The 23,865-nt window shown below is 33.8% G+C and overlaps 1 protein-coding gene across 1 annotated transcript in view; it reads right to left on the bottom strand.

The window, feature by feature from the left end:
* Positions 1–1,983: 1,983 nt before the first annotated feature.
* CRYBG3 (crystallin beta-gamma domain containing 3) overlaps positions 1,984–23,865 on the bottom strand; it is a 66,207-nt gene continuing 44,325 nt past the window's right edge. Inside the window, exons 16-22 of the mRNA XM_015831913.1 lie at positions 23,344–23,453; positions 14,628–14,754; positions 9,949–10,088; positions 6,558–6,681; positions 5,130–5,288; positions 3,887–4,046; positions 1,984–2,976 (exon numbers count right to left, since the gene is read on the bottom strand). Coding sequence (XP_015687399.1) covers positions 2,888–2,976; positions 3,887–4,046; positions 5,130–5,288; positions 6,558–6,681; positions 9,949–10,088; positions 14,628–14,754; positions 23,344–23,453 — 909 coding nt within the window. The 3' untranslated portion in view covers positions 1,984–2,887. The remainder of the gene's footprint in view (positions 2,977–3,886; positions 4,047–5,129; positions 5,289–6,557; positions 6,682–9,948; positions 10,089–14,627; positions 14,755–23,343; positions 23,454–23,865) is intronic.

Consider the following 23,865-nt stretch of genomic DNA (forward strand, 5'->3'; position numbering starts at 1 on the left):
ATGAAAATTATGACTTTTAGTTTCTTTTTCTTCTTAACCCAGTGTGGGAATAGTTGGAGTGTGTTCGATTGCTTTTTCATTGAGTGGAAACCTTTTCACTGTATTCCCTATGCAGTTTTGAATCTACATATATTTTAGTCTAAAGTTCCAAGCCACCAATACGTCTCCCTTTTTCTTCTTCAATATGTGTGTTACTTTGTTGACAAAGTTGGTTTGAAAAATATAGTGCAACTTATGGCATGGATAATTAGTTATACACCCCATATATGAAGTCATTTGGAGGTAAAGTTTGTTAACTAGCCTAGTGATCTCTTTTTTTAAAAAAAAATAGGAAGTTGTCTTTATAAAAACTTTCCTTTTGTGCTATTTTTAAAGGATTATTTCACTTTAGCACAGAACAAAATGAGAAAATTCTTTTTAAAGTTCTGTATAATAGTAGCAAATAAAACCATAAAACCTTAGGGTGGTTTAATCGCCATTATAAATATAGGGCATGACCCTGTGACAGTTCCCAAATGCCTTTTAAAAGCATGATGGTTCTTGTTCCCAAAAATCAACAGAAAAGAGCGCCATGTTGAAACAATCCTTTATTAACTAGAATTCAACTAGTCTAAGACTGGGCTGTATCTTAAAAATGCACTATGGTAGATTTCTTTCAAAGATAATTTTATGATCTCTTGAATAGATATCACTTCATTGTAAGGCTATAATCCTCAGCATATCCAGAAAAAAATCTAATTAAATACAGTTTGCTTCCATAATTAACTTTGCTTCCATTGATTATGCTAAGAGTACAATCTTGCAGATATTTTCTCAGAAATAATTGACACTGTGTTCATCTCTAGTCTTGCTTTCTTATGTTTAGGATTACAGCTTTATGTAGTAATAGGAGTTTTAAGAAAGCAGACATAGGATTGGAGCTGTAGCTATAACATTGATGAATCAGATGATCTTATCAGAAAGGGAGTAAGGATAACTGCTGGAAAGAACAATTTATTTAAAAGGTGTGTTATCAAATATATCTATTGCTTTTTAGTATACATATAAATCCATCTATTAAATGTTTTAGATTAAAATATCAATATCTTGGTTACATAAAATAAATGAAAAAAGTAAAAACATGTTTTATTTTACAACAAAATGCTACAGGGTTGTAGCTCATACAGCTGAGCAGCATTGTACCTCATACTTTCCCTGGCTCCACACACATCAAGGTTTACTTTAGGATCTTGGAACTTGACAGCTGCTTTTATTGATTGGACTTGTGGCAAAACAACTTCTGGTTAGGAGGTAGAGACCCATGGATGTTATGAAAATCAAAATAAGTTGCAACCACTGCCTATGGTTGGGCTTGAATAGCTGTGAATATTTGGACTATTCCAGTATTTTATTTTGAACTGGAGCTAAAAACTACAAGAAACACTTTTTTGTTATGATACTAGAAACTAAATTAAATCATATTCAAATTATGTGAAACAATATTATTGAAGATGAAATGATGGATAGAAGAAAATCTGAGGATGAAAAAAGAAGAAAAATCCTAATCTGAATTCTGTTTTGACTAGGTTTCTTTTACTAGATACTGTAGATATTTTGAAGCCATATATCAGTGGTGGTGAACCTATGGCACAGGTGCCAGAGGCAGCACTCAGAGCCCTCTCTGTGGGCACGTGCGCCGTCACCCCAGTCCTAGGCCTTCAGCTGGGTTTTATAAAACCTTTTCGCTTTAGGTCTCCGCCGCCGTGTGCAAAAAAAAAAAAAGTTCAGTCAATTTCAACTTCTTGCGGAAAAAAAAATCTCGCAAAGTTGGAATTGATTGATTGAACTTTTTAGTCCCACCCAGTCTGCCGTTACTACCGCAGCCATGCCCATCCAATGGGCCACGCCCACCCGGCACTCGACGATGCATAAGTGGGTTTTGGGTTGCAGTTTGGGCACTCGGTCTCTAAAAGGTTCGCCATCACTGCCATATATATAAAAAAATTTAAAAACCTGCATAGATATAAGTTGTATAATAAGTAATTGCATATGTTTCCTTAGTTGTAGGTAAACAGTATGGTAAATTTCCTGCTGTGATACACTGCTTCATAATGATGACAAGATTTACCAATTCAAATTGCTAAATTTAAGCAATATTCAGTTGTCAAAGGAGAAACCAGATAAGATTCCCAACTTTTTGTTCCACTTGTTTGAAAGCAACGGAAAGGCCTTCCCATCAGTTTTCCAGAAGAAGCAGTCCTAGGAGGAATAGGTTTTTTATAATCTCTTTCGCTATGACACTAGAATTTTGAATCCACACCAAAAAAATAAGGACTTTGCCTGTGTAAGTTTGACATAATTTGGGAAAATACTAAGCAAAGAGTTAATCACATATTATCATTTAGCCAGTTTTGGCTATTTGTAAAAATAAATGAGATCAATTACTTTTTTGACCTTTTGTTATTTTTAACATGCTTATAACTTTTAATTAGAATTATACAGAATTCATCACGTTAGAATACAAACTGGATTGACAAGTAATTTCATCCATTTTCTTAATCAATTTAAAGGTACTGTATCAAAGTATAGTATAAATTTCTAATATTTCAATGCATCAGTTCTGTGAAGGTATAATCTATAAAGTTGCATTTTAGGTTTTGGTTACCAACAACCCAAACTTGTTAAGATTTACATTTGGCATAAATTACCCTGCAATATTTTATGAATAACAATACTATTGAAAGTAGAAAATTAACAGTTTGGTTAAATTTAAATAAGCTGTTTTTTATTCTTTGGCAGTCTTGGGTATATCTTTAACATATACCGATACTAAGGGTCTTCAGAAGTTCAAGTGTTTTCAGACAATTTAATACATATTTTCAAATTAGTTTATCTTGAGAACATCCATTCATAATATTTCAAAGTCCCATTTCTGTGTACATTCACTGATGTTAAGTTGATTTACAATAATGTGGTTTCTGTCATAGTAATCTCCTCCTATAAGAGAAGTTTAAGAAATAAATTACTTATTTTATCCTTTAAAATATTGTACCTTAAAAATGTTACAAAATTATCACTTTAGGTTCACTTTTCAGCTCTAAAGAAAAGAAACTCTACTTCAGAAACAGGAGGGTAGGCGAGAGAAATCAATTAACCATAACAGAATTTCAGGATTTGAATGAAATTGTTTTTGTTTTTACATCATACCTTTCCCTTTTCTAAGCTGCATTGAATATCTTCCCACTTTGACAAGCATTTGATATAAAGTTTCCTTTATGAATGCAGTTATCTTGAAATCGCAATATATTTGGATGGGTTAAGATGATATAGCACTAGCCAATTTAATGTTCCTGTAAGCCTCTTGGCAGCTTCTCAACCAGTTTCTGCTTTGTTTTTTTATCAATTTTGAAGGAACATCCAGTTCTTGATAATGTCTGTGTTATGCCATATTTTCTTCACTTGCAGTGCCTTGGAAAATTGTGTGTACCCTTATCCTGACTGATACCTTCCAATAGGGACATCTCCCTGATGCTTTGTAAGCTCTTTGCAGACCATAAATTTTGATGTAAGAGGCAACTGACTAAATTACAAAAAATCCCGCTAGAACAGCTGAACTTTATATAAGTTGATAGCAGGTACTACTATTTAACATCAGTTTGAATGTGATTATGAACACACCCACATCCCTACTTATAAGAGGATGTGAACAATTATGCAACCACATTATTCTAGTTTTTATTGTTATTTTTTCTCCTAAAATATTTCAGTTTGTTTTTCAATTGACTTTTGCAGCTTGTATATTATTTTAAGGGGGAAAGAATTCTGAAGTGATTTATCTTGGTCTGATTTTTTTTACATCTCAAAAACCTGGCATTTTAACGGGTGTGCAGACTTTCTATGCTACTACCTTTAATATCAAGAACAAGCTGATCACTGAGATAAGATGTGATGGTTCCATCTTTATTGAGTGTCCATTTCTGTCTTGGTTTTCCATGTTCTGCCCACAGTGCAACTTTTGCTCCAGGTATATCCCTGCCTCCAATGACATCAAGGCAAGCATCATTGATCTAGATAAGTAGAGAAAAAAGTGAATTTTCTTATTGCCTTAAAAGGCTTAATTATACATAAACTTCTATCAGTGGTCTAAATTTGACTAGTTGTATTAAGAGTTATGTATAAATTACGCCAGAAATTTAAAAAATATATTTATTTTCAAAAACATAGTTTATCCTTCATACTCCACTTACAAGAACAATACTTTTCACAAATGACGGCAACAATAATTTGGATCCTGCAACAATAATTTTAGACAAACAGTTTGTGAAAGAATATTCCTTCAATTGTGTAGCAGCAAAGGATAGGGAGAAATTTGATTTGGTACATAAATAACAATTCCTACTGTATTTTTTAAGAGTCTAAACACATTCAGAATTCCTAATAATTTGTCTAATTTACCTTTGAAATAATTTCTGTGTATAGTAGAACTGATTATAGATTTTTAGAGAGGTGAAAGTGTTGGACTAAGAGTGGTGAGATGAGATTCAAGTCTACCTTTGGGTCTCTACCTCACAGCAAAATCTCATAATAGTTGTGAAGAAACATTAGAGGACAGTGAGTTGTGTATTATTTGGAGGATATAGATCTAATAGATAAATATTCCTGGAATATATAAAAAGAATAAGCACATGTAATAGGTTCTTGAAATTGCTTCAAATCTGCTTTCACATCAGATTGACCTGCTGGTAGAGAATTATAGATAAGCAAATTCTCATTTTGAAAAAATACCAACAATTTAGGGAACTTTTTAATCTAGAAATATATCCATTATAATGATCACATTCAGAATGAATATTTCTGAAACTCTTAGAAGTGAAATAATTTGGTATTCCATGAAAGTTATTATAAACACTCTAAAGATTTCTTTCATTTGCTTTTAAAATATGGGCAATTTTATCCTAAAGAACTTGCAGTTAAAAGTCACAGCAGACTATAAGTGCAATGAAACATGGGTTTAAAACATTCAGTAGATAAGAAGCTAGTAAATAAGGAGGGGCTGAAAATCAATTAATCGCCCTGCTCTTATTGTAATTTGTCTGCTGCTTAGAAGTTGAGATGGGCGGCTATATAAATTTGATAAGTAAAGAAATTACCTTGGACTTGATGAGTCCACGACTGTAATGCCAAATCTGAGTATTCTTGCCATTTTGTGGGAACAAACATACTGACGAAGCTCTTCCGTCCATTAAAGTGCCAGCAACTGTCAAGTATTTTTCTTGAGATCTGTTCTTTATTTTGAAATACACTGCTGGCTGAAATAGAAAAGCATAATTAACTAATACTTCATGAAGAAGCATGAATCCATATGATAAAACTTGTATGGACAGAACCTTTTCCTCTAATAGTACAGATAGTCTTTGACTTACAATGATTGGTTTAATTAGTCTGAAGTTATGACAGTGCTGAAAAAAATGATTTATGACCTGTCCTCAAAGTTACAATTGTTACACCACCACTGCAGTCATAGGATCACAATTTGGATGCTTAGCAACCAGTTCATATTTACAGTGGTTGCAGCATCCTGTGATCTTGATCACACACCTTCCCAGCTAGCCTCCAACAAGCAAAGTCAATGGGGAATCTGGCAGAGAAGGTAGCAAATTGTAAGCATGTGATTTTTCACTTAACAACTGCAGCAAATAGGACCATAAAATTAGGTGTGGTCAGGTGATGTCACTTTTAATGACCATGTTGCTAAATGACAAATTTTCTGGTCCCAGTTGTCTCAAGTTGAAGACTATTTGTAGATTCATATTCAAATTTCATATATATGAACAAATGGGATGCGATGGGTAAAGTATTGGATTAGTACCAGTATTTCAATAGCATTTGAACAACAAGGATAGGCTCCATAACTGTTAGGAATTGTTTCAATTCATTCTGATAGTTATTCTGAATTTTCTAAAGAGGTACCAAATTGAGCATAAAGAGTGATATTTGGGATTAAATTAGAGAAGTAATTTGTCATAGTGGTTAAGGCACCAGGTTAGAAAGCGGGAGACTGAGTCCTGTCTAAGGCAAGAAAGCTGGCTGGGTGACTGGGTCAGTCACGTTATCTCAGCTCATAATGTCCGATTTAGGTGACAAGCTAGTTGATCAATTCCTGTCACAACCAATGTGTTAATAGTTGCTTGGTCTGAAAAAAAAGGACTGTACACTTGTGGGAAAAATTTGTGGAAAGAAGAATTTGGAGTCACACTGTTTTGCTGATTGAAACCTGTAATTATGGTTTTCTACTACAATATTTATGAGATAGATACTAAACTCTAGTTATACATCCATCAATCTGTACTTTAATATAGTCCATATTTAATCATAGTACTACTCCTGAACAGTACTGAAACGTTTATTTAATTTCATGCTTCCAAGTGTACATAAAATGCTAATGTAGGCTTTGTAGATAGATCTGTGTATTTTTAGCCTTAAAATCGCAAGAACTCACTTTACCAATTTTCAGGGGTTGTCATCCAAAAACCTCAAATTCAGATTTAGGGGGGGAAAAATCACTTTTGCTCTAGTACCTGCTTTATGGGACGAAGAGAGCCAATTGCTTTCCATCCACTAAACTGTGTCCAGTTTGAAATCTTGCTTGATTCAAGAAGAAACTGTTTCCCCAAGAAATTGCATCCTTCATAAGCAATCCATCTGTTTCAAAATGGAATATACATTAAGTACAGTATGCTGAATTCCAGAAACAGAAAAGAAAACAATTTAAGCATGTTCATATTTTATTATGGCAAAAATTCATACACAATGCGAAAGTTTTATTTTTTTAATTGCAGGTAGTCCTCGACTGAGAGTCATTCGTTTAGTGACCATTCAAAGTTACAATGGCATTGAAAAAAAGTGATTTATAACTGTTTTTCACACTTATGAGTTGCAGTATCCCCTTGGTCACATGATCAAAATTCAGACTCTTGGCAGCAGGTTCATATATATGTATGATGGTTGCAGTGTCCCGAGGTCATGTGATCACTTTCTGTGACCTTCTGACAAGCAAAGTCAATGGGGAAGCCAGATTCACTTAACTGTTACTAACTTAACAACTGCAGTGATTCACTTACTGTGGCAAGAAAGGTCATAAGATGGGGCAAAATTCACTTGACAAATGTCTCGCTTAACAATAGAAATTTCGGGCTCAATTGTTATTGTAAATTGAGGACTATTTGTAGTTGTTTGTTTATTTTACTACAGCTGTTTTTACAAGTTTCCCCTACTTGTGTTGAGACGAAAAAGTAGTGGCAAAGATACCATTCAACTCTGGAACTTTTCTTTCATATTTAACTTCAAAGAAAATCATTTAGAAAATTCTAGACTCTAGATTTCTTAAATGTATCCAAGCTATGGTCATGATTAGTTAAATATGAAGCCTCATGTTACAAAGGGCACATCAATAATTCACTTAACACTTTTAAATATTTTTAGGCAAAGTGCTTGTATACAGATGTATGAGACCATACACTTAGAATCAGCATATCTGTATAGTGTTGTACAGTCTCTTATGTGAGTAAAAATACTATATATGGTAATATTATAGCATAAAGGCAGACAATCACTTTTTTGTACTGTTTCTTTAATTCATAATATTTTTAAGGCACAATAAGGATATTATGATAAATTATAAGTTTACAATTTATTTTACTGCTTCCAGTTAGGCTGCTAAAAGTTATTGCACCATAAATACTGTAGCAGTTGCAAATCAAGTTTTACTGTATTGCATATTGTTAAGATTATCCTAAAATAAGATTGCGTACTTCATGCTTTTCAGGTCAGAAGCTTTATTTAAAGCTGCAATTTAACTACACATTTTTGCTAATTCCACCTTGCTTGAAAGATAAAACAAAACAATTACAAATTATTTTTCATTTTTAATATTTCTTAATATATTATTGTGAAACTATCATATCTACAGTTACATATGTTTTACTATGTGTCAATTCATTTTTTGGAAAATATAATAATATGAAATTGTTTCTACTGGAAAGTTTATCACTTTAATCAAGTACTTTAAATAACACATTATTCCTGATTCAGAAAATAATTTATTCTTATGAATTCCATTCATTCATAGTCATAGTTCAAGTTACCTAAGGACACAAATACCCAGAGCAATTTTGTGTTAAACTTTCGATTCCAAAAATAAAGTCTAAATTTTTATTTTAATATGAACCAGTTTTGATATTGATGTTTTGCAAAATAAGATAACTTAGTTTTGAAACATTATTCTTGTTGCTTAGATCAATGGAAAAGAAACATAGAATGTAATCAAATATGAAAATCTAGTGCAATGATGGGTTCATATATTTTATGTAAATATTTTGAAAAGATAAATACAAAAATGTACCTCAGTTTAAATTGCAACTATGGAATAATTTTTTGAGTTCAAAATGGTCTACGTAGGTATATTACATACATATTTGCCATATATCAAAATAATCCATGTATTAATACAATATTGTAGTATGTTGACAATTGTTTTGAAAAGATAAAATATAATATAAGATATAAATATAAAATCAGTATTTGGAAAAACAAAACAGATAAGATGAAAATTAAGGACAAAGGAACAGAAGAAAATATTGACATGTACAAAAATAATGTAGTTTAGGGTCAGGAGAAATCTCACTGGCTGGAATGCTGAGGAGCTACTTATGTACTGATTGTAAAGGAATAAGAAAATATTAGTTGACCTGAAATACTACTACTATGAACAAGTAAAGCTGTTTGATCAAAAGCCTATGTAAAGCCTATCTAAACATTGCTTATTAATGTATAATTGACATAGAAATTAATTTAGAAAGAAACAACATCATGATTTTCAGGAGGAATTTTATGATAAAACTAGCTGTACCTGGCCACGCGTTGCTGTGGCTCAGTCTGGTTAAATGGAAAAGAAAGAAAAGAGAAAGCGCACGTTTGTAATATGTTTAATTTCACAATGCTAGCGTGTGTTGCTTTTACGTCCAACAGATGGTGCTGTTTTTCAAAAACATGTTTTACCTGTCACAAGTGTGACATCTATATAATAGTAGGTATATAAAAACATGCGCGTATTCGAATGCAACGTTGTGTCAAAATTTCAAAGCAATCGGTGAAGAACTTTCGGAGATTTAAGATTTTGAACAAATGAACATTTACATTTTTATTTATATAGATTTAAAGAACACTAAAGGAGAATTGGGTTCATTCTCCAAATAAGGACTCACATATTTCCCACCAGCTCAGCTATCTCTGCCTATTTACAAGGCTGATAATGGTAACCAAATAACAGGGATGTATAAATGCATTGATTTGGCAATATAACAATTGCCTGAAAGGTTTTGTCCCACCCTACTGGACAAGATCAGATTCCCAGGATTGCCATTGCCATTTTATGGGATCTAGGAAATTGCCATTTTCATGGCAGCTCCTGCCTTATGGAACACCCTTCTGCTTGAAGTTCAACAGGCCTCTATCCCCCTAGCCCAGGGGTAGGCAACCTCGGCTCTTTTATGACTCATGGCTGACTCAGGAATTCTGAGAGTTGAAGTCCATGAGTCATAAAAGAGCTGAGGTTGCCTACCCCTGTCCTAACCTTACAAAAAGCACTTAAGACCTTGTTTTTCCTCTAAGTGTTGGGATAGAGTGAGGTGGATGAGAGGATTCAACAATGGACTGCATGTGGAAGCTTAACTTTGGTGCCAGGTTTTTAATGTATATGGTTTATGGTTTTAATGGATGTATGTATTGTGTTGTTTTAATATGTTATTTAAATTGTTGATTGAGAGCCATCTAGATTGGATATAAGATGGAAAGCTATATAAATGTTTTAAATAAAAAGTAAGTATATTTACCTATGTGAGTATGTGATTTTTCCATAGTGAGCAAAGAAATAAAACTCTCAGTACTTTATCTTATCATTATCATACTTACATGCCACTTTTTACCCATATTGACTGAGTAAGAAAATGAAAATCTTTATTCAGAATTGAATTGGTAGCTTCTTGCAAGTGTAGCTCTTTGCCTTCACAATTCTCCAGTGCAAAAAGGCTGATCAATGGCTCAGCAAAAACCTGGAAGAAAGTAAAAGATTAATACTGCGTTGGTTAGTTATATTTAGATTTTCTTTGGTTCTTCATCTGTGATGAAGCTTTTCCTTGGTTTGGAGATGCTTATTTTAGAAAATAACTTTGGCTTCATTATATTTCTGAAATTTTAATCAATAAACCAAAATTAGCATCAATCATGGTAACCAAAATCAGTACTAATTTACTCACCTATTTAATATTATTTGTTGAGTTCCCTAATCAACTAGGTCTAGGCAATTTACTGTAAGTGATAAACAGATAAACAGTGATTCTAGTTGCTGATCTTGAAATCTTACAAAATGGACTTTCATACATCTATCTCTATAGTGTCTTTAAAATAATACAAAGGTGGGACAAAGACCCTAATCTTCTGAAATAATTCAGTACATACAAGTCCTAATTAGTTACATTGTTTAGTACAAGAAAATTGAATTAAAAAAACAATTCTCCAAGGAAAATTATCTCAGATCCAATAGATTTAAAGACAGGGAATATATAATAGTCAAATGTTGAATTTCAACTCTTAAAATCAGATATGAAGGCAGAGAGTTGTGGGAACTGGCATCCAAGTAGATATGGAGCCAAAACATCTTCATACCAACAGTAGATAAGCCAAACTAATTAAACGTTGGCTGTAATCACAGAAATAATTAAGTAATGTGAATTCCTTGTAAGAGGTCAACTGATAGTCACCCCTATTAAATACCTTGACTGAATGAATTTTGTTTATAAATGAACTCCATAGTAAGTAAATTCAATTAAGTATACCGACTGAAATATTATATTTTGTTTACCTTTTAAATTTTGTACAACGACACAGGCGAAAGAACCAATTTGCCAACTCCTTAAACCAGGGGTAGGCAACCTTGGCTCTTTTATGACTCGTGGACTTCAACTCCCAGAATTCCTGAGCCAGCACAGCTTGCTCAGTTGAAGTCCACGAGTCATAAAAGAGCCAAGGTTCCCTACCCCCGCCTTAAACAAATAAGGGTAATATTTTTTATTTACATTGACCCAGATTTGGTATAATTGTGCACAAAAGTAAAAAGTGTTTTGCATTATTGCTTTGAGTGTTTTAACATCTAACATTACCTCCCAACCACCTGAGGAAAAACAACAACAACCAAGAAGAACACCATTCCGATAGACTAGTTGTTTTGGAAGTATAATATGGAAAAATGCATCCTTTACCCAAGGGCCTTTATTTTCCATTACAGCTTCCCCTAACCCTCTGCCAATTTCTTTGCAGTTTTTAGATGTTCTAATACATTTTTAAGAAGAAGATATCTTGTAATATGAATCTAAGCCAATTGCAATAGCAAAATAAATAGAAGGCCCAGAAAAAAACACTTTTTTAAAAGAGAAAACAGAAACTACTGTGCTTTTTTGACAACTGTTTTGTACAACAACTGTTGGTAGTTATGATAAAAAGTCACTTTGCAACCATTTCTCAGATTTATGACCTTTACAGGTCTGTAAAGCAAAGGAAAGCTGAAGTAAGTTCATTAGTACAGCTAGGGTTTCATTCAGCAACTGCTCTGCCTAAGGACCAAGCAACGGGTCCCAATTGCAGTCACTAAATGAGGACCACCTGTAAAAAACCTAATTTTTCAAAGTGATCATTATTATCCCCTTTTATCTATGCTCTCCAAAGTAGATGCCCTATGTATACACAAGGGATGAGATAAGGCAAATTAACTTATTAATTTGTGAAAGTTAAAAAAAACTTTCAAAATATTTTAAAATACAATAGACAATATTAATGTAGTACAATGGTGAAAACCAAGGAAAGCCTTTTCACACTTTTTCTTAAAGCAATTAAGCACAATTGTAATTATCTGCTAACACAGCACAAAAGTTAACGTGTATCCTGTTCAGCAACATTTCAGCTATCCTTTATTCTGAAAGTATGACATTGTTTTACTCAGATATTATATATTGTCCATTATTATGAGTAAGTCTATAATGCCTTATCCATTTTGTAACCATGGAATGTTGAACATAACAAAATAATTTTGTAACACCATGTAATTTTGTTCTTATTGTTACAAATGCTAGAGATTTTACAAACAATCTATCAGAAAGTCAGAAGAAGCTTGAAAGATTTTAAAAGAATACTTCTTAGATTCTTCTTCATAAAAATAGATATTACATGGTGATAACTTGTTTTTCTAGAATTATTTCTCTGGGCTGCTATTTCCTACTTGTGTAACAGATTTTGCAGATCTGTTATGCAAACATCAGACAACCCCAAGAAAATTTTCTCTGTCTCTACTGCAATCTAGATTTTTGAATCTCAGATTGGGTACCTTTATATTGGAACAATTTCTGCTTTGTGAGACATAATATAAAAACAACTTCAAAATGGAACAGGTATGCCATACATAAGATCATAAGAAAGAATAATTCAGAAATCTATGTAACTACCCTTTCCTTCATCTATTGTAGAGGGACAAGTAAATGGCTTTGAGAGACAGGAGAAAGAGGTGCTACCAAGACAATGGTGAAATAAAAAAGGACTGAGTGTGAGGTAAGAAAGTAACATGAGTAAATATCTCAGACAAGACCCTCTCTAGTTCTCAAGAAAATAGAGACAGGGAGGTGAAAAGCACATTCAGATTTGCAAGATTCTATTATTAAAGCTTTAGAATAAAAATAGCACTGACGTACATTACATTGGATTCCTAGTCTGATCTACCTTGAAGGGTTAATATCCACATTATTCCTTTCTTCTTGAATGGGCATGAATCTGACACAACTTCAATGGTTGTATAATTTTTCCTAGCAGCATCCACCACCTTATTATTTATCTATACTTTATTTATCTATACTTTAGAAAGAGTGTTTAAAAATACGACACTCACCCCTTGCTATTCATGTTGGAAAAATTAAAGCATTTGAATCAAGGGAACTAATATTTTAATCTTGAACACTACCACAGCAGTGCACTCTAAAGAGATATCTAGGAGGGAGATGAATTAAATTTTGCTTGGAACTACTTCTCTTTGTGCTGGATGGTAAAATGAAACTAAAAAGTGAACCGTGACAGCTCAACGCTGGGAACATTACAAAGTTAGAAGAGGCAAAATAGCTTACATCTTATGACACAAGATTTGGGATGACTAATAACAATAAAAACATAATGATAAATATCATACAAGAAACAAGAATAACAATGCCCAATCCAACAACTACACTCATCCAGCTGTACAATCCCCCAGGCCCAAATCTTACTTTACCAGTGCTTTGAGGAAAACTCGGCTCTTGATGGCCCTCTGGAATGTTAAGACAGTGGAGGCCTGTCGGATCTCAAAGGGAATGGTTTTTCACAGGGCAGGAGCTGCTACAGAAAAGGTATATCACCCTGTCTAAGCCCAGAGAGAGAAGGGACATGGAATGTGCCCATTCTGCCCAATGTAGAAAATGAGCAAATGCCCTCAGGGAAAGGCAGTCCTGGAGATAAGTTCACCTACTTCCTTAGAACTTGCTATAGTGTTGAGTGAAAGCAGGAAACATCTGATTAAGCTCCTGTAAGAATGCTTTTATTTGACACCTAAAAGTACCAAAAAGCTGCACAGAGCAAAAACAGTTCTTAGTTTAATCCTTTCCCTATATCTCTATGCAATGGCACATAATGTCTGAAAAATACCTAGCATGGTTGTATAGTGCACTTCTCAGTCCAGTGCTTTGCTACTGCTTGCCCTGCCTGACACTGCAGAGAAGCCCAACAGGACAGGGTAGGGCAATAGGAAGCAAGATTCAATCGTAATTTTAAAATATCTAAAAGGAATTTTATTACTTCTTATGGGCTCATGATTATGTTCCACAGGTACCTTAAAAATGAAGAAATTCCTTTTCAAAAGAACATAGAGACTATAAGAGAATGCAAAACGAAAGAAATAAGTATGTGATCAAATCTATCTTCCCTAAAACCTACAATAGTATCTACCTCTTAAGAGAGTAATTTTGGAAGATGGAAATTATTATAAAGTCTCCTGATAGAATGTTAGAAGAATAAAATTTAAGTAAATTAAATTTTATTGAGCTAAATGCTTCATAACATTTTAAATGATTCTTGATTACTATTTACCCTCACTTTAAAACGGAATTACCCCAAATTTATATAGCTAAACTGCCTAGTTTAGCTTAATTTATGAATCTGTCCATATTGCTCCAGTGGTTATTATTTCTTTTATAGTAAGTAAACTATCCATATAAGAAACAGGTAGTTCCTTTATAATTTTACTACAACTATGTGACCCTATATATGGATAGTATTTCAATATAAGATCTCTGTCAAGTTGTGTAAATCCTTTACTGGACTGCTTTTCTTTTAATAAAAAGTTTCTTTATATGGGTAAATGTGGCTTCTTACTAATATTTGTTAGAAGTGTATGGCTCAACTCTTGTAAAATTAAAAATATATAAATCAGAACCAGAATTGCTTGGTTATATTCTTTTGAGGGCACCACATTTTGGACTGTACAAGGCTTTTCTGAATATCGCTAGCTGGTAAGTTCTTACATGGTCAACAGGCTTAAGGGACTGGACTTTAGTTGCTGAACAGCCACAGGAAGCAAGGTCAGGATAGAGATCTTCTTCTAGAACACACTGTTCAACAGCAGTTTTTCCCTGATAATAAAGCAACCAACTGAAAGACAAGAAAAAAAAATTCCACATGAAGTTGTATTGGTTTTTACCAAATAAAATAGCATAGCATAGAAATATAGATTTATTATTATGAATTACAACTACATGTTGATGGATTGATGTGTAGAAACAAAAAATAAATGTGGTCATGGATAGCATTCATCTCCAAATGCCCTTGATGAACTTCTCAAATGGCCTTGTTCCTAGAATTCCCTATTTCTGGTATTACTTCCATTTAGGAGATGGAAGAGAGAAAACTCTGCAGCAGTTGTGAAAGTACTATTTTAATCATCATCATATCTCTAGCACTGACAGAAACGTGCAATTCAATATTATGTATTTCAATGACACTGACAGAGTTGTTAACGATTGCATTGTTATCTGCAGAATCTCAAATAGGCTCTTTGAAAACACAAAAATTGACAGATTGCCCTTAGATCTGAACTTTTAAATTAGCAAAAAGCAGTGAACTGGAGTCCCTATAATTGCTGTTATTCAAATGCAATTAACAGACTACTTATAGTTTTAAAGGGTTTGCTATTATTAATTAAATTAAAGTCATTCAATAATGATCTTCAGACTGAAAAAGTCAGATTTCAGTTTTCTGGAGCCTAACATGCAAACCATACCAAGCAATTTTACAAATATTAAGTTGACTAATTAATTAGATCGTCCTAGATGAGAATAGTTTACACAATTATAAGAAGATGTCGTAGACCTTTCACTTTTTATATCGTCAACGTCGTCGGGATCGCTGATATTATCGTTGACAATATGATCTGATCCCTTCGAGAACCGATCGGTGTTAAAGACTTCAAAGGTATCTAAAGAACGACTGGTGTTTTAAGCATTAAATTCAGTCCTTTGGGCAGATGGTCATAGTACATTGAACACAGATAACTTCAGAAGAAATAATTACCCTCAAATGTCTAAATGCACATATACATACTTGTGCCACTCTCACTGTAACTGGTAACTCCTTACAAGCAAGAAAACTTGCATTTTAAAAAGGGCAGATAAATCATGTAGGGCATGACTTTTGGAAATTCTTATAACCCTTCCCAGCAATGGCAAAAAAAGCGCCTGAATATTATTCTATTTAACAAAATAATATCTTGCAGCTATCTATATGTGTACACTGGGAGTACAAGGTAGGCTGCATACACTTTATTCTAGGCCATGTAGGCATAGAATAGAGCTTGTTCCAAAATTCTGTCCAACTGCCTCTCCATAGAGATGTTTCAAGAATTTGTTATGAATCTTTATCTCTGCAATCCTTGATTTTACCTTGACTTTTTGTTTGCCAACCTCTCCTCAGAGGTACCAAATCTGGCCCTATTCAGTTTTCAGGGAATTACTGTGCTGATGGCCATGTAATAAATCCTTGTATAACTCTTTACACAATATCATTCTGAAAGTATATTGAGTTGTAAAGAATAAAAAGAAACCAAAAATAAAAAGGCCTGCTCTGCTGTCTCATAGTGGCTGATTGCCAGCGTGGTGGTGGTGCTGGTGGTGGTCGGGAGGGGGGAGGGGGGAGAATTGTCCCTGGAATGTATGAGGAAGAATGCTAGGACTATATGCCAAGAGTATATACTCCCAGCAACTTTAAGGCATTAAAGTTATTCCAGCTGCCTAGTTAAGGCAAGCAGCCACCTATATTGGGCAGCAGCAATACAGGAAGATGCTAAAGACAGAGGATCACTTTAGGGACGGTGCAACAGGCATAATTTCTTATTACATGCAGAAGACAATAATATACAACTTTTGTATTTTATCACAAAACCCACCTGGATGAAAAATATAAAATGGTTGATGACATAGTGCTGCATTATGTGCCCCTCAAGTTGGATGGCCCTCAACATGCCACTGAGGAAGAGTATTAATGGTGTTTATCATGTGGCTAGATTAAAGCCCTCATGATATCCAGTTGCTAATGCTGACATACAGGGAATGAAAATCTAAAGAGCAAAGATAGAACTACAGTAGGAACATGGAACTTAAGAAACTCAACACAGTGAAAGATGAAACAAAATATTACAAATCTTAGGAATCAACAACTTGAACTGGAAGAATTGTAAACTTTCAGTCAGAAGATCATTTTGTTTACTGCTTAGATCACAAAACAAAGAATGGCGTGGCTTTCAAAGTCAGGAAGGATTATAGCAATACTTGGCTACAACTCACTCTATGACTAAATAATATCAATTAGATTTTGCAGGCAATCCTTTATTACTATGGTTATTCAAATTTATGACTCAACCACTGATAGAAAAAGAAGACTGATAACTTTTATCGAGTTAAATCTTAACTGATAGAATATACAAGCAAAATGTTGCTGTTCATGGCTGAAGGGTAGAATGCCAAAGTTGGAAACACTAAGAAGGAAAAAGTAGTTAAACTATACGGCCTAGCAAGCAGAAATAAAGCAGAACAACTTAGAAGTTTCCAACAAATCAATTATTTCTTCATTGCTAAAGTAATCATCCAAGCAAAATAATGTAAAACCTATAAAACTGCCTATATTATGGTCACCACTAAATGGAATACACAGTAACTATATTATTGTTACATAATTGGTTCAAAGAAGTTTCAATATTTGATTTTGAAAACAACAAACAAAGGTGAAAGGAATATACTAAAATTGTGTATGGCAGATATGTCAACATCCGTGGTACTTTTGAAGAAAGTTTTTGATTCTGTCTAATTCTAGAAAATGAAATTAACTTGCCACTCTGGTTTTCACCAGGTCAGATGTTGCAGAAATCATTGGAATATTTAAAAAAATATGGTAAGCAACAAAAGAAGAATTTGCACTGCAAACTAGGCCAACAAATTTGGAAAATGATAGCATCCAACGGATTTCAGGAAATCAGTCTACATACTAATACTATAGAAAGAAGCTTTAACAGTTTGTATAAATTATCGTACAGTATCTTTTATTTCACATGCTAGTAAAATAAAGAGGATAATCATCTTACACAGCTTACAGCACTATGTGGAAAGAGAGATTTTAGATGATTATGCTGGTTTTAGAAAAGACTGAGAAACATTATTGCTGATTCAGCTGGATAACTGAAGAAGCCAAAGAACAGCAAAAATAATATATGCTTCATTGATTCTAAAAAAAACCTTCAAGGTGTGTTATGCACTTGGGGAAATGGCAATTCCAGAATAACTCACTCTTATCATGTGTAATCTCTAACAGGATAGGAAGCCACAATCTGGATGGAACATAATGAAAGACTCATTTCAGATCAGCAAGGCAATACACTGTTTCCTTACTTATTCAACCTATATGCTGAATCTATACTGAGGGCAGCTGAAGTGAAAGAAGATGAATGTGTTTTTAAATTGAAGGAAGAAACATCAGCTTTGTTGAAGACACTATTCTGAAAATGCAAATTATCTGCAAGGTTTAGCATATAAAGAAGCACAATGAAAAAACGATGAAATATAAAGAAAAGGGAGCTAATGACAACTGATACAACTAACAGCCTTAGAAATGACGATGAAAATATCAAAAATATCAAACTAGCTTCTGCTTTTTAAGACCAGCTATCAACAATAAAGGAACCAGAAATCAATAAATATTTTACAGACTAGCACTTTGTAGGATAGCAATGAAAATCTTAGAAAAGATATTCAAATGCTATGGTGTATCCCTACTAAGATCAGAATTGTCTCAGTAATGATTTTTCTTCTAACAGCCTATGGAAGTGAAAGTTGGACTTTGAAGAAACAAGACAGAAAGCCTACTGACATTTCTGAACTTTTGTGTTGAAGATTCCTGAGAATACTATATGGATAGCTAAGAAAACAAAAGGCACAAGTGACCAGACTTAATTTTAGAGACCTTATGTAAAAACCCATCTTCCTTGTTAAGTCCATAATGTTGGGAAAGATGAAAGAGACAAGCAGCAAGATGGATGGATTCAGTTACAATGGTGAAGAATATACTGACACATAATCAACCATATAATTCTGTTATGCCTAACAATTTGTCTGATCACATTATGTGTTACATCAGGCCTCATTATGATGTATAAGGCTCAGGGTTTGTAGTCATATATAAGACCACTACACAATCTGCTTCTTAAATATGGTATAAATTTGACTACATGTAAGAACAACTATATAAGACACTTATCAGTTCTCTCTATTGTAAGAGAGAAATACTTCAAAACAGTTTAAAATGTATAGGAACTAAATCACAGAAACAGATTGAAATAGTTTTCCAAAATGCTTAAAAAAGTATGCATAAATCAGCTCACCATCCCCGTAAAACCTTAAATGAGAGTGGCATGAATGATGTAAAATCAGCAGCTTCTGTTGTAAAATCAATACATGATCCCTGGAAGTGTATATTATCAAAAGCTTTGATCTGCAAAGAAGTAAAACATTGGAATAAAAAATGTATAAGAATCAGCTAGAAAACAAACTATGTAATGGAAGAGCTTTTGTCAGGCACTTCTCAATCAAACTAAAGTATAAATATTTTATTTTATGTAAACTGCTAAATTTCTGGATTGTGACAGGATAGAAATATGGTTAATAAATAATAAATTGTTCATATATGATTCTGCCAAAAGAGTTATTACAAGCACACACACATTGACGTAATAGCCTGCATGTTACTATGTAATTACTAAGATGCAGAAATCATTGCTAACTAAGGTTAAGGTATTCCACATATAACTCAAAACATATTATTGCTTTCCAGGAAATTATTTGTCAGCAACATAAAGATCTAGCCTAAAAACTGATAGAATGTGCAAGACTTTCATTACTATTAGNCAGATTCCCTCCCATAGACCGGTACGCTCCCACAGAGTGGGTCTCCTCAGGGTGCCGTCGGCCAAGCAGTGTCGGCTGGCGACCCCCAGGGGGAGGGCCTTCTCTGTGGGTGCCCCCACCCTCTGGAACGAACTACCCCCGAGATCCGGATGATTCCGGATCTCCTTACTTTCCGCCGCGCCCTCAAGACATGGCTTTTTCAGCAAGCGGGCCTGGCCTAGGGAGGATTTTAAATCGGGTTTTTTAAGAATAATTTTAACTGCACAACTCTAAATATTGGTTTAATTTGGTTTTATCCGGTGGGGGGTTGTAAATATGTCTATGTTTTTAAATATGTTGTGAGCCGCCCTGAGTCCCCTTGGGAGAAGGGCGGGATATAAATCAAAATAAATAAATAAATAAATAAATGTCTAAATGCACATATACATACTTGTGCTACTCTCACTGTAACTGGTAACTCCTTAGAAGCAAGAAAACTTGCATTTTAAACAAGGCAGATAAATCATGTAGGGCATGACTTTTGTAAATTCTTATAACCGTTCCCAGCAATGGCAAAAAAAGCGCCTGAATATTATTCTATTTAACAAAATAATATCTTGCAGCTATCTATATGTGTACACTGGGAGTACAAGGTAGGCTGCATATACTTTATTCTAGGCCATGTAGGCATAGAATAGAGCTTGTTCCAAAATTCTGTCCAACTGCCTCGCCATAGAGATGTTTCAAGAATTTGTTATGAATCTTTATCTCTGCAATCCTTGATTTTACCTTGACTTTTTGTTTGCCAACTTCTCCTCAGAGGTACCAAATCTGGCCCTATTCAGTTTTCAGGGAATTACTGTGCTGATGGCCATGTAATAAATCCTTGTATAACTCTTTACACAATATCATTCTAAAAGTATATTGAGTTGTAAAAAATAAAAAGAAACCAAAAATAAAAAGGCCTGCTCTGCTGTCTCATAGTGGCTGATTGCCAGCGTGGTGGTGGTGCTGGTGGTGGTCGGGAGCGGGGAGGGGAGAGAGTTGTCCCTGGAATGTATGAGGAAGAATACTAGGAGTATATGCCAAGAGTATATACTCTCAGCAACTTTAAGGCATTAAAGTTATTCCAGCTGCCTAGTTAAGGCAAGTAGCCACCTATATTGGGCAGCAGCAATACAGGAAGATGCTAGAGACAGAGGATCACTTTAGGGACGATGCAACAGGCATAATTTCTTATTACATGAAGAAGACAATAATATACAACTTTTGTATTTTATCACAAAACCCACCTGGATGAAAAATATAAAATGGTTGATGACATAGTGCTGCATTATGTGTCCCTCAAGTTGGATGGCCCTCAACATGCCACTGAGGAAGAGTATTAATGGTGTTTATCATGTGGCTGGATTAAAGCCCTCATGATATCCAGTTGCTAATGCTGACATACAGGAAATGAAAATCTAAAGAGCAAAGATAGAACTACAGTAGGAACATGGAACTTAAGAAGCTCAACACAGTGAAAGATGAAATAAAATATTACAAATCTTAGGAATCAACAACTTGAACTGGAAGAATTGGAAACTTTCAGTCAGAAGATCATTTTGTTTACTGCTTAGATCACAAAACGAAGAATGGCATGGCTTTCAAAGTCAGGAAGGATTATAGCAATACTTGGCTACAACTCTATGACTAAATAATATCAATTAGATTTTTCAGGCAATCCTTTAATACTATGGTTATTCAAATTTATGATTGAACCACTGATAGAAAAAGAAGACTGACAACTTTTATCAAGTTAAATCTTAACTGATAGAATATACAAGCAAAATGTTGCTGTTCATGGCTGAAAGGTAGAATGCCAAAGTTGGAAACACTAAGAAGGAAAAAGTAGTTAAACTATACGGCCTAGCAAACAGAAATAAAGCAGAACAACTTAGAAGTTTCCAACAAATCAATTATTTCTTCATTGCTAACGTAATCTTCATCCAAGCAAAATAATGTAAAACCTATAAAACTGCCTATATTATGGTCACCACTAGATGGAATACACAGTAACTATATTATTGTTACATAATTGGTTCAAAGAAGTTTCAATATTTGATTTTGAAAACAACAAACAAAGGTGAAAGGAATATACTAAAATTGTGTATGGCAGATATGTCAACATCCGTGGTACTTTTGAAGACATTTTTTGATTATGTCTAATACTAGAAAATGAAATTAACTTGCCACTCTGGTTTTCACCAGGTCAGATGTTGCAGAAATCATTGGAATATTTAAAAAAATATGGTAAGCAACAAAAGAAGAATTTGCACTGCAAACTAGGCCAACAAATCTGGAAAATGATAGCATCCAACGGATTTCAGGAAATCAGTCTACATACTAATACTATAGAAAGAAGCTTTAACAGTTTGTATAAATTATCGTACAGTATCTTTTATTTCACATGCTAGTAAAATAAAGAGGATAATCATCTTACACAGCTTATAGCACTATGTGGAAAGAGAGATTTTAGATTATGCTGGTTTTAGAAAAGGCTGAGAAACATTATTGCTGATTCAGCTGGATAACTGAAGAAGCCAAAGAACAGCAAAAATAATACATGCTTCATTGATTCTAAAAAAAACCTTCAAGGTGTGTTATGCACTTGGGGAAATGGCAATTCCAGAATAACTCACTCTTATCATGTGTAATCTCTAACAGGATAGGAAGCCACAATCTGGATGGAACATGATGAAAGACTCATTTCAGATCAGCAAGGCAATACACTGTTTCCTTACTTATTCAACCTATATGCTGAATCTATACTGAGGGCAGCTGAAGTGAAAGAAGATGAATGTGTTTTTAAATTGAAGGAAGAAACATCAGCTTTGTTGAAGACACTATTCTGAAAATGCAAATTATCTGCAAGGTTTAGCATATAAAGAAGCACAATGAAAAAATGATTAAATATAAAGAAAAGGGAGGTAATGATAACTGATACAATTAACAGCCTTAGAAATGACGATGAAAATATCAAAAATATCAAACTATCTTCTGCTTTTTAAGACCAGCTATCAACAATAAAGGAACCAGAAATCAATAAATATTTTACAGACTAGCACTTTGTAGGATAGCAATGAAAATCTTAGAAAAGATATTCAAATGCTATGGTGTATCCCTACTAAAATCAGAATTGTCTCAGTGATGATTTTTCTTCTAACAGCCTATGGAAGTGAAAGTTGGACTTTGAAGAAACAAAACAGAAAGCCTACTGACATTTCTGAACTTTTGTGTTGAAGATTCCTGAGAATACTATATGGATAGCTAAGAAAACAAAAGGCACAAGTGACCAGGCTTAATTTTAGAGACCTTATGTAAAAACCCATCTTCCTTGTTAAGCCCATAATGTTGGGAAAGATGAAAGAGAGAAGCAGCAAGATGGATGGATTCAGTTACAATGGTGAAGAATATACTGACACATAATCAACCATATAATTCAGTGTTTGGGTGGAAGGCACTAATGGTGACAATACTGAATTCTGTTATGCCTAACAATTTGTCTGACCACATTATGTGTTACATCAGGCCTCATTATGATGTATAAGGCTCAGGGTTTGTAGTCATATATAAGACCACTACACAATCTGCTTCTTAAATATGGTATAAATTTGACTACATGTAAGAACAACTATATAAGACACTTATCAGTTCTCTCTATTGTAAGAGAGAAATACTTCAAAACAGTTTAAAATGTATAGGAACTAAATCACAGAAACAGATTGAAATAGTTTTCCAAAATGTTTTTAAAAGTATGCATAAATCAGCTCACCATCCCCGTAAAACCTTAAATGAGAGTGGCATGAATGATGTAAAATCAGCAGCTTCTGTTGTAAAATCAATACATGATCCCTGGAAGTGTATATTATCAAAAGCTTTGATCTGCAAAGAAGCAAAACATTGGAATAAAAAATGTATAAGAATCAGCTAGAAAACAAACTATGTAATGGAAGAGCTTTTGTCAGGCACTTCTCAATCAAACTAAAGTATAAATATTTTATTTTATGTAAACTGCTAAATTTCTGGATTGTGACAGGATAGAAATATAGTTAATAAATAATAAATTGTTCATATATGATTCTGCCAAAAGGGTTGTTACAAGCACACACACATTGACGTAATAGCCTGCATGTTACTATGTAATTACTAAGATGCAGAAATCATTGCTAACTAAGGTTAAGGTATTCCACATATAACTCAAAACATATTATTGCTTTCCAGGAAATTATTTGTCAGCAACATAAAGATCTAGCCTAAAAACTGATAGAATGTGCAAGACTTTCATTACTATTAG

The sequence above is a fragment of the Protobothrops mucrosquamatus genome, unplaced genomic scaffold (genome assembly GCF_001527695.2).
Source record: "Protobothrops mucrosquamatus isolate PMUCROS unplaced genomic scaffold, P.Mucros_1.0 scaffold_287, whole genome shotgun sequence".
NCBI classification, from domain to species: domain Eukaryota; kingdom Metazoa; phylum Chordata; class Lepidosauria; order Squamata; family Viperidae; genus Protobothrops; species Protobothrops mucrosquamatus.